This window comes from Oryza brachyantha, chromosome 3 (genome assembly GCF_000231095.2).
Source record: "Oryza brachyantha chromosome 3, ObraRS2, whole genome shotgun sequence".
Lineage (NCBI taxonomy): Eukaryota > Viridiplantae > Streptophyta > Magnoliopsida > Poales > Poaceae > Oryza > Oryza brachyantha.
Genome location: NC_023165.2, coordinates 17832450 through 17844829, shown reverse-complemented (window position 1 = coordinate 17844829; position 12380 = coordinate 17832450). Strand labels below are relative to the sequence as shown.

Sequence of the window (12380 nt, the reverse complement as noted above, 5' to 3'; positions counted from 1 at the left end):
TTACTGTGACACAAGGGAGATAGTATGCCCGCTAGGGTACATGTGTGGAAGATACAACCTCGGTGTGGTGTGGATGGTTAGGAGAGGGTTATATGGATGGTTCTGTCATGGCCTCCCGTCGAGAGGTGTCGTGGTGGCACACCAGCGTATGGGAATGTGTGTTGGGGCAGTGTCTTATAGGTAAAGTTGTATACTTCTAATCATAGTAAAATTGTTTTAACAAACCATGCTCGTGGTTATGGGCAATTGATCGAACTTCACCGTGACTAGTCTCACCCTATTGTAAAATAATCGATTACAAAGAGGTAATCGCATTATAAATATTTTTGAGGGGAGTAAAAGAAAATAAGTTCACACTATGCAGTTACTGTACGTTCTTCCAAATTCATGTTGCCCTCTATTTTCAGCTGAACCTAACTTTCAATCTCTGCCCCGGACGGTCAACGGCCTTCGCTCCTATTCCTATAGTAGCGGTGCGTAATAGGTAGGTAATACGTGGATGCCCCACGCAGAGTGGCGCGAAATAAGCTGCGCAAGAAACACTCCCGCCTCACGTACAAACGAAGTGGTCAAAGCCCCCACACGGCGCCGGAGACGATACATATCAACACGCACTTGTACTCCCCACACACACCAATCTCGGATCGATCTTGACACATCGTCTCTGTCTGTCCTACTACGCTCACACTTGGGTCGATCGATCGATCGTACGTCAATGGCGCAGGAGAGCCGCGGCAGCTCCGGCAAGGCGCCGGCGGCGAGCAGCAGCTCCGGCGAGTGCTCGACGCCGCCGTTCAGGTTGAACGTGCACGCCCCCGAGTTCGTGCCGCGGTCGCCGGCGGCCGTCAGCCCCATGGCGGCCGCCGGCTTCTACTCGCCGTTCTTGCAGCTGCCAGGCAGCGGCATTGGGCTGTGCGCGGACTGGAGCATCTTCGCCGAGCCGGATCCGGCCTTCTTCCTGCCGGACTTCGGCCACGGTAAGATCGCCGCCGCCGCCGGGAATGGGCCGCCGAAGGGGGCGAGCCCGGCCGACATTGCACAGAAGATCATCAAGCAGGTTCGCGTCTCCAAAAAACGATGCCATTTCTTGTGGGTTGAATCGAATCGAACGTTTGTGTTGGAATCCAACAATGTTCATTGCTTCTTCTCCTCTGTCTCCTTTTGCGTTCTTACGTTGGGCAGGTCGAGTACCAATTCAGTGACACGAATTTGGTTGCAAATGATTTCTTGATGAAGATCATGAACAAAGATCCTGAGTGCTATGGTAAGAGAACACAGCCATTAGTTTTACATTCAAAATGTTTGAGATCAGACAGCTATTGCCTGTAAGAGAAAATCTAACATAAACTTATGTACATGATGTAAATGAGGACCAAGGAAAAAAAAATATATCTGACAGAAACTTATGTTCCTTTCCATGTGTTGGACAGTCCCTATGTCTGTCATTTCTTCATGGAAGAAGATTAAAGCTATGGGCGTGACCAACCAGCTCCTGGTGAATGCTCTAAGGACATCGTCAAAGCTCGTAAGTCGCCGCTGTTAACTGCAACTCTTATTATTGCCTGAATCCTAAAATCCAAGAGCTGTGCAGGTTGTGAGTGACGACGGCAAGAAAGTGCGCCGGGCACAGCCATTCACTGAGCGACACAAAGAAGAGTTGCAGGTGAACAGCAGCAACATTTTCCTATGTGAAATTCAGATGTTTTTTTTTACCATCTAAGACCAAAATGCAATGAACTGCCGTCGCAGTCTCGAATGGTGATCGCGGAGAATTTGCCGGAGGATTCAACCAGGAACAGCCTTGAGAAGATCTTCGGCATCATCGGAAGGTCAGAAGATCTTCCTTGTTTGACGTGTAAATCTTCTTTTTTCTTTGCTCTCTCAACGATAAATGTAGTATAATCTGTGACGTCCATTAACTGAAAATGTTTCATGCCATGAACAGCGTGAAGAACATCAGGATATGCCATCCACAAGAGCCTAGCTCCGCCAGATCGTCAAAGTCTGACGCGCTAGTGAGTAACAAGGTAACTCTGATGAACAAATCCATATACGCAATCTGCGGTTTCGGTTCCAGTTTTCAGCCTGACTTGCATCTCTGCATGCATATATGTTGTTGATCCTGATACTGTTTTCTGTGTTTGATTTCTGCTTCCAAAGTTGCACGCGCTCATAGAGTATGAGACATCACAGCAAGCCGATCGGGCGGTAAGTTTCCTCTCCCAGTTTGTAAATAAACACCAATGAATCTTCACCCCAATCTTTTCGTTTCTGCTTATGTTTATAAGAGAAAATTTAATTTTTTAAACTTAAATTTAAAGTTGATTTTGGGGTTTTTCACTAAAAATTTATTTTCCAGCATTAACTTTTAGCGATTAGATCGCTAAGAATACGTATATGAAAGTTTTATTCATAAATTATTTTACGTTTGAAAATATGTTGTTTGATTTTTTGATGAAAAAACAAACAATCACCCTGGTTTCTCAGAATTTATTGAATACTTGTGGCAGTGGTGAAGAGATGAAACTGTTTTTGACAGGTCGATAAGCTGAACGACGAACGCAACTGGAGGAAGGGGCTGCGAGTTCGTCCGGTGCTACGTCGATCGGTAATCTGATGAATCCTGAAACTCCTCTGCATGCAAACCAGACCAGTGGTCGGAAAATGCAGCAGCCGAAGTTCAAACATTGGGTGTCATTTCTGTTTTCTTGTTCCTCCGTTTGTAGCCGAAATCGGTGGTACGGCTGAAGCGACCGGACTTCGACCACGCCATGATCTCCGACGACGAGCACTCGCCGCTGTCTCAGGTGTCGTCGGATTCGCCAATGGCGGACCACTCGCCTGACCATCACGTACGTAAGCAATTTGCAGAGACGGACAAGAGAAGTGACCGCTCACTCTTGGCTAATACTCCCTCCGTTTTACCATTCATATTATTTTAAAATATATATAATTATTAACTGTTTTGTTATGATTTGATTTATTACTAAAATAACTTTAAGTACGATGTTTATATTTTGGGAAAAATTATAATGATGTCACTGTAATTTTGCAAAATTAGAGATATGTCATCCTGATCCACCTGTTATTGACTTGCCATTGAGATACCAGTGACATATCTCTAACTTTACAAAATTATAATGACATGTTTGTAAATTTCTCATATTTAGACAAAAATTTGGATAAGACGAAAGATTAAACATAAATTCAAAAGTTAACGGCGTCAATTAAAAAGATGGAGGAATTAGTATCACGTGCCCCATCTTTGTGCTTCATAAGCCAAAAATTTGAATTTTAAAATTTAAATTTAGAATTGATTTTGAAGATATTTTTCACCGAACATTACCTTTTGATTTTGGGCTATAGATCGCGAAGAATACTATATAAAAATTTTATCCATAAATTATTTTTTATTGATAAATATACCGTTCAAAACCACCTCCACGGCTTCTCACCTTGGATTGTTGGCAGCAGGAAGATCACCATGGCAAGAAGTCGTGGGCGAGAGGGCGGGGAGGCAGGACGCCGCACGCCACCGGAGCGCCGCATCCCGCCGCCTCGGCCGGGCATTTCGACGCCCTGATGAGGAGCCCCCGGTACGCGCCGCAGGGGCCGAGGATGCCCGACGGAACGCGAGGGTTCACCATGGGGCGCGGGAGGCCGTCGCCGGCGGCAGCTGTCCTCCGGAGCTCGCCGGCCCGCGCTGTCGCCGCTCCTGGTCCGGCGGCCGTGATGATCTAACGGTCGCCCTGTCGTGCCATGGGTTGCCATGGCGGTATTTTGGTTGCCTATTGGCTTTTACTCGTTCGACGTTGTTGAGTTTTTTTTTGGCATATATTTTGATCATTTGGTTTATTAAAATTTTCTATGTAAATATGTGAAAATATAAATTATTATTAAAATAATTCAGAAATAAATCCAATCATAATAAATAATAAAATAAATGATGATTACATAAGCTTTTTTTAATAAGACAAATGATTAAATATATGCAAAAATGTTTACAACGTAATCTACTATAATACGGAATGAGTATTATATTCGTTTATGATCTAGCGGGAAGTGCAACTGTGCAAGTAGTTGAGTTTTAATTTTTGTAATTTTTTAGGCCTGGAATAATTTTTGAATTTTTGTAATCTCTTTCTCTTGGGATCTCAATTTTACTACTTTCCAATCTAGCCGTTTTAATTTTTTAATATAATTACGTCATATTTGGTACAGTACTAGATATTGTATCTGAATTTTATATTTCATTACTGCTTTTCGATAGAATTTAGATTAAAAACTATGTTTTGTAATTTTTCAAGTCCAAAATCTGAATTTTACAATTTAATCGTGCCTTTTGATAGAAAATAGATTTAAAATTCGTTTCATATGATATATTGATTTCGGGCTCCGTCGCTTCGCAGTGTAACTGCTTATAAGCCAAAATTTAAATTTTAGAACTTAATTTTAAACTTGATTTTGTGGTTTTTTCATTATGGTTTCTTTTACACATTTCGCTTTTAAGTCGCTATGGACACGTATATAAAAGTTTTATCTGTAAACTATTTTTCGTTTGGAAAAACGTGTTTTCGCTTATTTCTCCAAAAAAGCGAAACGATAGGAGCCTTCATGTTTAGTTGCATCAATTTAAGCAGTGAATACTACAATGTGGCTTTAATTTCTCAAAAACATTGATTTGCATTTTCATTATATTTGGGAGGAAACATAATTATTTATTTCTAAGAACTTTTATAAACGTACGTTCTCCATTAATCTATTTCGCAAAATAAGCAACTAGCCGAGTATTTGGTTTGCCACTCATGGGTAATGGCCAACATTGCTTAACCAAATAATTTGGTAAAGAGGTCTTTTTTACAAACCAAATGGGCCACATTTTTTGGGTGTTTCCAATTATTTGGCAAGGTTGGGTTTGGACAACCTAATAGGCTCATAATTGCTCAAATAAAAAATTAATTCCATCCAAAACTTGCAAAAAAAACTTATTTTCAAATGATATTCAGTTAAATTGGAAAAAAAATCAAAGAAGGGAGGTGAAATTGACTAAATCCACAAAAGAATTGGCCATTTTTCACCTAGTAACTTTTTTCTTAAAAAATGTTCCCATCAAAATAGTTGAAATTAGGATGAGAGTTCAATTTTTATTTTAAATATTTGGTTGAAATTTGAAATTCCTTGGGCAGTTCTCGTTTTCCAAGAAGTTGTAGTTAAAATGGTTTTCGTTTTGAGGGTTTTCATTTTGGTAGTGAGCCTTATTAGTTATGTTTACGAAAAATAGGTAATTTGGTTTATTTTAAAAAAGAAATATGTGGTTAGCTAACATATTTAGATACATAGGGGAATAAAAATAAAAAAAATGAGTGAATACATATGGGATTTGAGAAAACTCAAAGGTAGCTAGGGAAGGAAGCCAAACTCAGCGGCATAGAATGGCATTTGAGTGAAACTCAAGAATGCACATGTTTTTTCTGTGAAAAAAAAAACCTTGGCGGCAAAACAATCGCTGCATGATGAGAAATTTTTTGGGTAAACAAATAACCAACTGTTGTTATTTTTTAATTTTGTTGTTTTAGACCTAAAATTTAAAAATATAATGATCCACCATACTTATATGAGCATACAAGAGTTCCATCCCATCAGATCCTATAAATATTTCATCTCACGGAGAAATTTGAGTTGATCTTTTAAACGCATGGTTTTGAGAAACACTATTACCACAATTCCAGAGTTTTTGTGTCACATGCCAAATTTTATGTGGTTTTGTGTGAAGAGCCCGGGGTTTTGTGCAGTTTACTCAAAATATAAACATATTCCATTTTTCTCGCTCAAACTAATTCATCAGGTAGGATTGAACCATACCAACCAAACTTATCAGAGAGAGGATAAATGGTAGGGAAAATCAAAACTCAAAAATCTTTTATGGAATAAAAGATTATCTCTACCGAAGAAATGTAGAAACAATTACATTTCTCCGATATTCTTGCAAATGCAAATGCTGAAATGCCACCACAAAAATTCATACGGAACACTCTACTATCTTACTACAATTGGGCTGTTAAAAGAAATGCTCATGAAAATGATGCAAGTGGCACGAATAGAGATCAAGGAGTTTACCAAGGAGGGAATTTAGGACGAGGGTACTGATTGAGAAATCGTTTGCAGCTCGAGAAGCCGAAAAGGTAGAGTTGGAAACAGTAATAGAATATCTAAGGGGTGATTGAAACGACATATTTGTAAACGAAAAATAATTTATGAATAAAATTTTTATATACGTATTGTTAGCAATTTAAAAGCTAAGCCTAGAAAATAAACTTCGGTGAGTAAGAAAATTTAAATTTTAGCTTACAAGCATACGCATAAGCAAAAATATGTGAGTGCAAAGGAACATGTTGTTGTGCTAGAGGTAAAGTTGAGGGCTAGAAACCCTTTGAAACTAACTTAAATTAAATGGCACTATTTTGCATCTTGATATTGCTAGTGAAAATGGGATCACTCTGTAATTTGGGATTGTCAGGAGTAAATAGTTTGTTGAAGCCTTGAAGGCCACTAATGAAGAAACTGCAGCTAGGGGTAGAAGCGACTTTGGCTCGGTACTCCAACCGAGCTATACACAAGGCTTGGCTCGGCTCGTGGAAAGGCTCGAGAGCTTTGCAACAAAAACCCTCCAGCAGGTGACGATAGTGCTGGCGTAGGTGGTGGGGCAACGACATAGGCGCAAGTGGCGAGGCGGCGGCGCAGGTGGAGGTGGTGGCGGGTGGCGGTGTCTCCTTGCTCCCGCTCGCGAGTCGCGGTCGTGATCTCGCCATATCGCGGTCGTAGTTGCACTCGCAGTCGCAGCTCGTCACAGGGTCAGGGATGGGGGCGGCGTTGGCGTACAAGAGAGGATGGTTGGATGGGAGCGAACAGTCACGGTCTCACAGGAGTCAACCCTAATTAGAAGTGATAGGCTGTATAGATGGGCTTAGTTGGGTCCTTGGGCCAAAAATTGACTATTCCACCGAGCCTACTAAGCTTGTGAGCTATTCGCGGACTAGCTCGAGCTCGGCTCACCAATGAGCTAAAACACGGGTCTAGGCTTGGCTCGTTTACGATTCGAGCCAAGCCGAATCAGGCGAGCCCGAGCTGAGCTTGAGTCGAGCTCACGAGCCCAAGCTATTTGCCCAGTCCTAACTGCAGCTAGCACTCCGTTTGTGTAATAGATTGTTTTTGTTTCTAATTTATTTAGCAATACATATCTGAACACCATGAATCCCTTTAAAAGACTAGTAACTATCAAGTTCCTTTATTGGTTATGAAGAGAGTATTGATGAGGTATTAGCAAATTCTCTATTCAATGATTACATAGCCGAAAAATAATTGCTCTGTTCTTGATATTGCTCTGGTTGGCTTTCTGTTTTTCCGTCGTTAAATGAATGCAATTAACTTAAGTGTTCTATTAACTAATAGCCTCCTCCCCAAGATAAACTTCACTTCAAATATACCTTTTCCCATTATAAAAAGTATTTTGTAAAGTTTGATTTCTTACTCAATTATCATCAACTTATTTTGAGATTTTACTCCTGTCTAAAAGAAAGAATTTTGTGTTATCAGCTTCACAAGATATTATAAATGCACCATATATTACTGTATACATCACATATCACAATATATACACATATCTGACACAATAAAAGCCAGATATTTTGGCTCTGGATTAAAAAAAAAAAAGGGATAACAGGTATAGATCTTCTCACTCTCACAGATGGTCGTCTAATCAACATTGCTCAAAGGATCAGTAACGGTGATGGGAAGATATACATACAAGGAGGAAGTGGTGTCACACATTTCAAAAGAAAACAGATCAGTACAATCCATGTTCCCGACATTTACCATTGAACCTCGCCAGTTGGTTCCTGAAACGAAGAAACCAACAAGGAAAATCAGCAGAATATCTCTCACACTTCCATCATATTCTTGCTTCGATTTTGAATGAATCAACGACTGTATGTAGTCTGTCCTTCATTTTATCCCATCTCCTTTCGTTTGCTCCAGTTGTCAACGTGTAAAATTTGCCTGCAACGTTCCATCCACAACGGAAATATAATTGATAACAGTGACCAGCACAACATTAAGCAATCTATGTGGAAACAAGAATTAAAAAAAAAAGATGGCATGCAGGGAAGATTGTCAATGGCATGCAGTACTTAGCAGAACATCTTGCTGAGAAAAGATGCCAGCAGGGCCTAGGAGTCAATACCATTTGCAATGGCAATTGCACCAAGTGCATGCCTGGTGAAGTTTGGAGCCTGAGCTGTGAACTCAAATGTGTAGTAAGTTCTTCCGTCAACATTGTTCTGCGCAACGACATACACCTTATGAACTTAACAACAAATGAGTAACAAAATATCTCCCATTGCAAAACGGAACACGGAGTAGCCAACAAAATTATCAATTCATTCTAAAACACAAACAGAAAAGTACTATATAATCCACATTTTTTAATGAATGTTTGACATCACAGCTGCGTTCATATCTTCTTCTGGGTGATACGTACATAAGGTTTGCCGGAAAGTGTTAGAGCATTTTAGAATATATTATGTAGTACACAAAGCAAAGACCATTTGAATAAGAAAAATAAAATACTATATGGTTTTTTATAGCTATTTCATAGTATAAACAATGGATTTAATTACCACAGAGTTGAAAACACACTTTAGAAATGTGAGATTCTCAACTTCTATATAGAAACTTTTTACAAAGATACACCGTTTAGCAGTTTGGTAAACATACGCGCAAAAGTCGAGCAATAATCAACCATAAAAGAACGCAGCCGACCTAACCTATTTGATATTAAGGCGAACACTCAGCAATGTAGATATAAATAAATTACTGCAGTGCTATAGGATGATAAAAGAGATCGCTTCCAGATGAATTATGTAGACGAAGGTTCATTTCAAATTTTTTTAGAACTGTTTCATTTCAACTGGAAGTATTATCAGAGAACTCCACTTAAAAATGCATTTGACTTTCATGCTTCCCGTAATCACATTCGAGATAGTAGCATTCAACAGATACAAAAGTGTATCCAAAAATACATTCCTGATTTCATTTGTCTTCGTGTTTTATGACAAAACAGTAGATATGGGCCAACTGGCACTCTTACTCCACATTAATGATACATAAATTTCAACAAATGGCTGAATAGCCTGTTGGCTCTACTTACCAGAACTACATAAATTGGACAGTCATCATGACTATGCTAAAGAAACACTGAAATGCATATTATTGTGTGATAGCATGCACGAATTATTGGATTAAAAAAAGGTATACCTCTTTTGCTTCAATTAACTTTGTCTTCTGCGTAGGTGCGGCTAGAACCTTACGTATAAGAGCTTCAGCTACCTAAATAACAGATGATAATTCATAATGGATCAGACTTTGTATACAAGTACGACTACACAGACTGACAGACATAACCAAATGTTAGAAAAAAGAAGAGGATAAGTAACCTGATCTGGAGGACCAAGGTCACGGATGTCTTGTTTGTTGGTTGGAATTGTGTTGACGCTCACACTTTCCAAAGGCTCTATGACATCTTTGTACACCTTATCTTGCCCTTGAACAACCACTTCCTGGATAATTAAAAACTCACATTACAATGAAGGACATGAAATGCAACGTCGAATCACATGACCCTTTAGCAGTCACTGTTTATACCTGCCATCCAAATGGGTAGAGGAAGGAGTACCCATCCTTCTTGTCGGTGACAGGTAAGAACCCTTTCTTAGCCTCTGCTGCGACTATACCAGATCAGAGTGGCACTCAGGCACATGGTTTTGACCAAACAAACCATTTCACAAGTCTGAGTGCTACTACACAGGCAAGTATTATCACACTTGTACCATTCTAAACTGATATTAATATGGAAGAGCAACTCACATGCTGCCGGATTAGGCCAAGAGAGAAACACTGTAGCCCCTGCAGCGAGCAACATCGTCCTCCTAGAGCTCTCCTCTGCATCATCTGATATAGTTAAGGAAAAGCACTAGGATTACGAACAAACCAAGAGAAAGTGGATCAGTCAGACAACGTGGGTGAAAAAACCAAATGGTATATTTATAAATAAAAATAATTTACGAATAAAATTTTTATATACGTGTTCGTAACGATCTAAAAGTCAATGTTGGAAAATAAACTATGAAGAAAATATCCTAAAATCTACTCTAAATTTAAGGTTAAAGATTCAAACTTTGACTTATAAGCAAAAGCAAAAGTGAAAAGATGTAGGTGAATAAATTGGCAGCTATCAACCATTCATGGGTTGGCACATAGGGAATTAGGGATCAAGGAGGAGTAGGTTTGGTTGAGTAGAACAATGGCACTGATTGGGTTCACAGGTATGCAGCGGTTGGTTGAAACTTCGTATTGTTATTTTGTGTTGTACTCACTGTCTTATGGAACAGTAGAAACTAATTTCACAATGTTGACCTGTGAGTAGGAGTATGAAGTAACTGGAATATAGTGAATAAAAAATGTCCTAGACAAATTTACTGTTACCATCCCAAGACAACCATTTCTCATCACCACAGATCAAAATGGCGACATGATGCAAATTTGCGAGAGAAAGGCAACAATTGTAGAATGCCAAATGTGTCAACGCATCTCGAGGAAACGTTCCATTCCTTCCCATATCAACACATAATTTTCTTTTGATGATTGAGGGTCTTGACTACACGTTGTTGGAACGAAATCAGATGAGTTACATTTTGTGACAAACTAACATCACGTTGCAATACAAGATACCAAAAGATCATTCATCGTTGCTACAGAGCAAAAGGAAGAGGTAGATATTAAAGGCATTCATAATTCACTATTCCATCACAAATCTGCTCTTCCAATATCTCTCCTCCAAGTAAAAAGAAGAAAGAACAAAAGCTTCAAAACATATCTAAGAACGAATTCGCATCATTTCTGCCGGACGCCGTATCAGAAACAGTAGCATTTCCCAGTTCCACCAGCCTAATGGCATATCACAAGCAAAAGCCGACGTTGCAGCAAACCGCGGCAAAAAAAAAAAAAATGCTGGCAAGGTAGAGAAGAGCACGTACGGGGACCTTTCCTGGGGCGGCATCCTGGCGTGGGGAGCGCGACGGCCCTGACGGCGAGCGGCCTCCGCGAGGGGGTGGCGGCCGGGCGGAGGGCGTCGGCGGCGGTGCGGGAAGGGAGAGGGAGGGCGTGCGGGGATAACAATCTGGTGGTGGCCATAGCTGCGGGCGTCCTGCAGCCGCCGGCTAGCGTAGAGGGGAGGAGATAACCAAACGGCCGGCACGAGCCACGAGCCAGGGGCCAGCTCAGCTCTTCTCCCTATCTACTTGCCCCATGGGCCATGGCTAGTGAATGAATATGCCTTCTCCCCTGTGAATCAAATCTTATCTTTGTGATGACAGCCTCGTCTCCTACGACTTAAAACTATCGAATAATATATATCCATTCATATTTTTATAGAGCCTAATACTAGCAGGTCTAATACCTGAATTATTATATTATCCAGGCAAAAAATAGATATATATATATATTATTTAGGTAGACCCGCTCTTCTCCTCTAAACATTGGATGATGATAAGCTAGTCACATTAACTATGGAAGACACACCTCACCGTCACCCTCCTCGCTCCCCATGAATTGCTTCTGGATGGAGCTTGCAGCAGATAAACCCTAGGAAGCAACGGTGGGAAATAATAAGATTTGGTAGCACGTGCATTTAGGATGTAGGGGAGGAGTTAAATGGCAAGCTCAGAGGGGAGAATGCAAAAACCATGTCCGCGTGTCATGCCACATCAACGTTCCAATTGAGTTAAACGAGTTTTGGATTACGATGATACATTAAAACAATATTTTTGACCTCAAAATATATTTTGGAAGATCATTAACCTACGTGACAACTCACTACCGGTCATAAACTTTATTCTTAGAAAAAAAACGTATACCCTTACAAGAAAAACTATAAAAATATGAATAACCAGTGAAGAGAATAAATAAATAAATAAATAAAAGGAAAAAAATCAAGCATGCATCTCATTGACCCGTTTAGTTGCATTGTCTGATAGCCTTATTTTTTCATTTCTGCTTATCAACCAAAATTTGAATTTTTAATTTTAAATATAGAGTAGATTTTAGAATCTTTATAGTATTTTATTTTTTAACCTTTGGCTTTTAAATCACTAAGAACATGTATATAAAATTTTTATTCATAATTATTTTTTATTTATAAATATGTCATTTGATTTTTTTAATAAGTCAAACCATCACCCCTTGCATCACCGGGTGCAGTGTCAGTGTGTCACCACCATCAATTCGTAAGTCGCCGTAGGATGTGGCGGCTACGTTCGAGTGGCCAC

At 39.9% G+C, this 12380-nt stretch overlaps 2 protein-coding genes across 6 annotated transcripts; one reads left to right on the top strand and one right to left on the bottom strand.

The window, feature by feature from the left end:
• Positions 1 to 630: 630 nt before the first annotated feature.
• On the top strand, positions 631 to 3875 carry LOC102719286 (la-related protein 6C-like). Of its 2 annotated transcripts, none has more exons than XM_040522532.1 (10): positions 631 to 1057; positions 1183 to 1264; positions 1431 to 1525; positions 1592 to 1663; positions 1750 to 1829; positions 1946 to 2027; positions 2161 to 2208; positions 2540 to 2608; positions 2727 to 2852; positions 3472 to 3875. In XM_040522532.1, the coding sequence occupies exons 1-10, from the start codon at positions 716 to 718 to the stop codon at positions 3739 to 3741; spliced, it is 1266 nt and encodes a 421-aa protein (XP_040378466.1). In that variant the 5' UTR covers positions 631 to 715; the 3' UTR covers positions 3742 to 3875. The 2 variants fall into 2 exon arrangements, with proteins under 2 accessions (XP_040378466.1, XP_040378467.1); XM_040522533.1 differs by having other exon boundaries at positions 635 to 1057; positions 3475 to 3875.
• Positions 3876 to 7585: 3710 nt separating this feature from the next.
• Positions 7586 to 11390, bottom strand: LOC102715278 (psbP-like protein 1, chloroplastic). Of its 4 annotated transcripts, none has more exons than XM_006650195.3 (7): positions 11091 to 11390; positions 9922 to 10005; positions 9700 to 9782; positions 9492 to 9614; positions 9313 to 9384; positions 8240 to 8336; positions 7586 to 8055 (listed from the first exon to the last, which is right to left on the bottom strand). In XM_006650195.3, the coding sequence occupies exons 1-7, from the start codon at positions 11245 to 11247 to the stop codon at positions 7949 to 7951; spliced, it is 723 nt and encodes a 240-aa protein (XP_006650258.2). In that variant the 5' UTR covers positions 11248 to 11390; the 3' UTR covers positions 7586 to 7948. The 4 variants fall into 4 exon arrangements, with proteins under 4 accessions (XP_006650258.2, XP_006650259.2, XP_040378706.1 ...); XM_006650196.3 differs by having other exon boundaries at positions 9922 to 9996; XM_040522772.1 differs by having other exon boundaries at positions 11097 to 11390.
• Between the last annotated feature and the right edge of the window lie 990 nt (positions 11391 to 12380).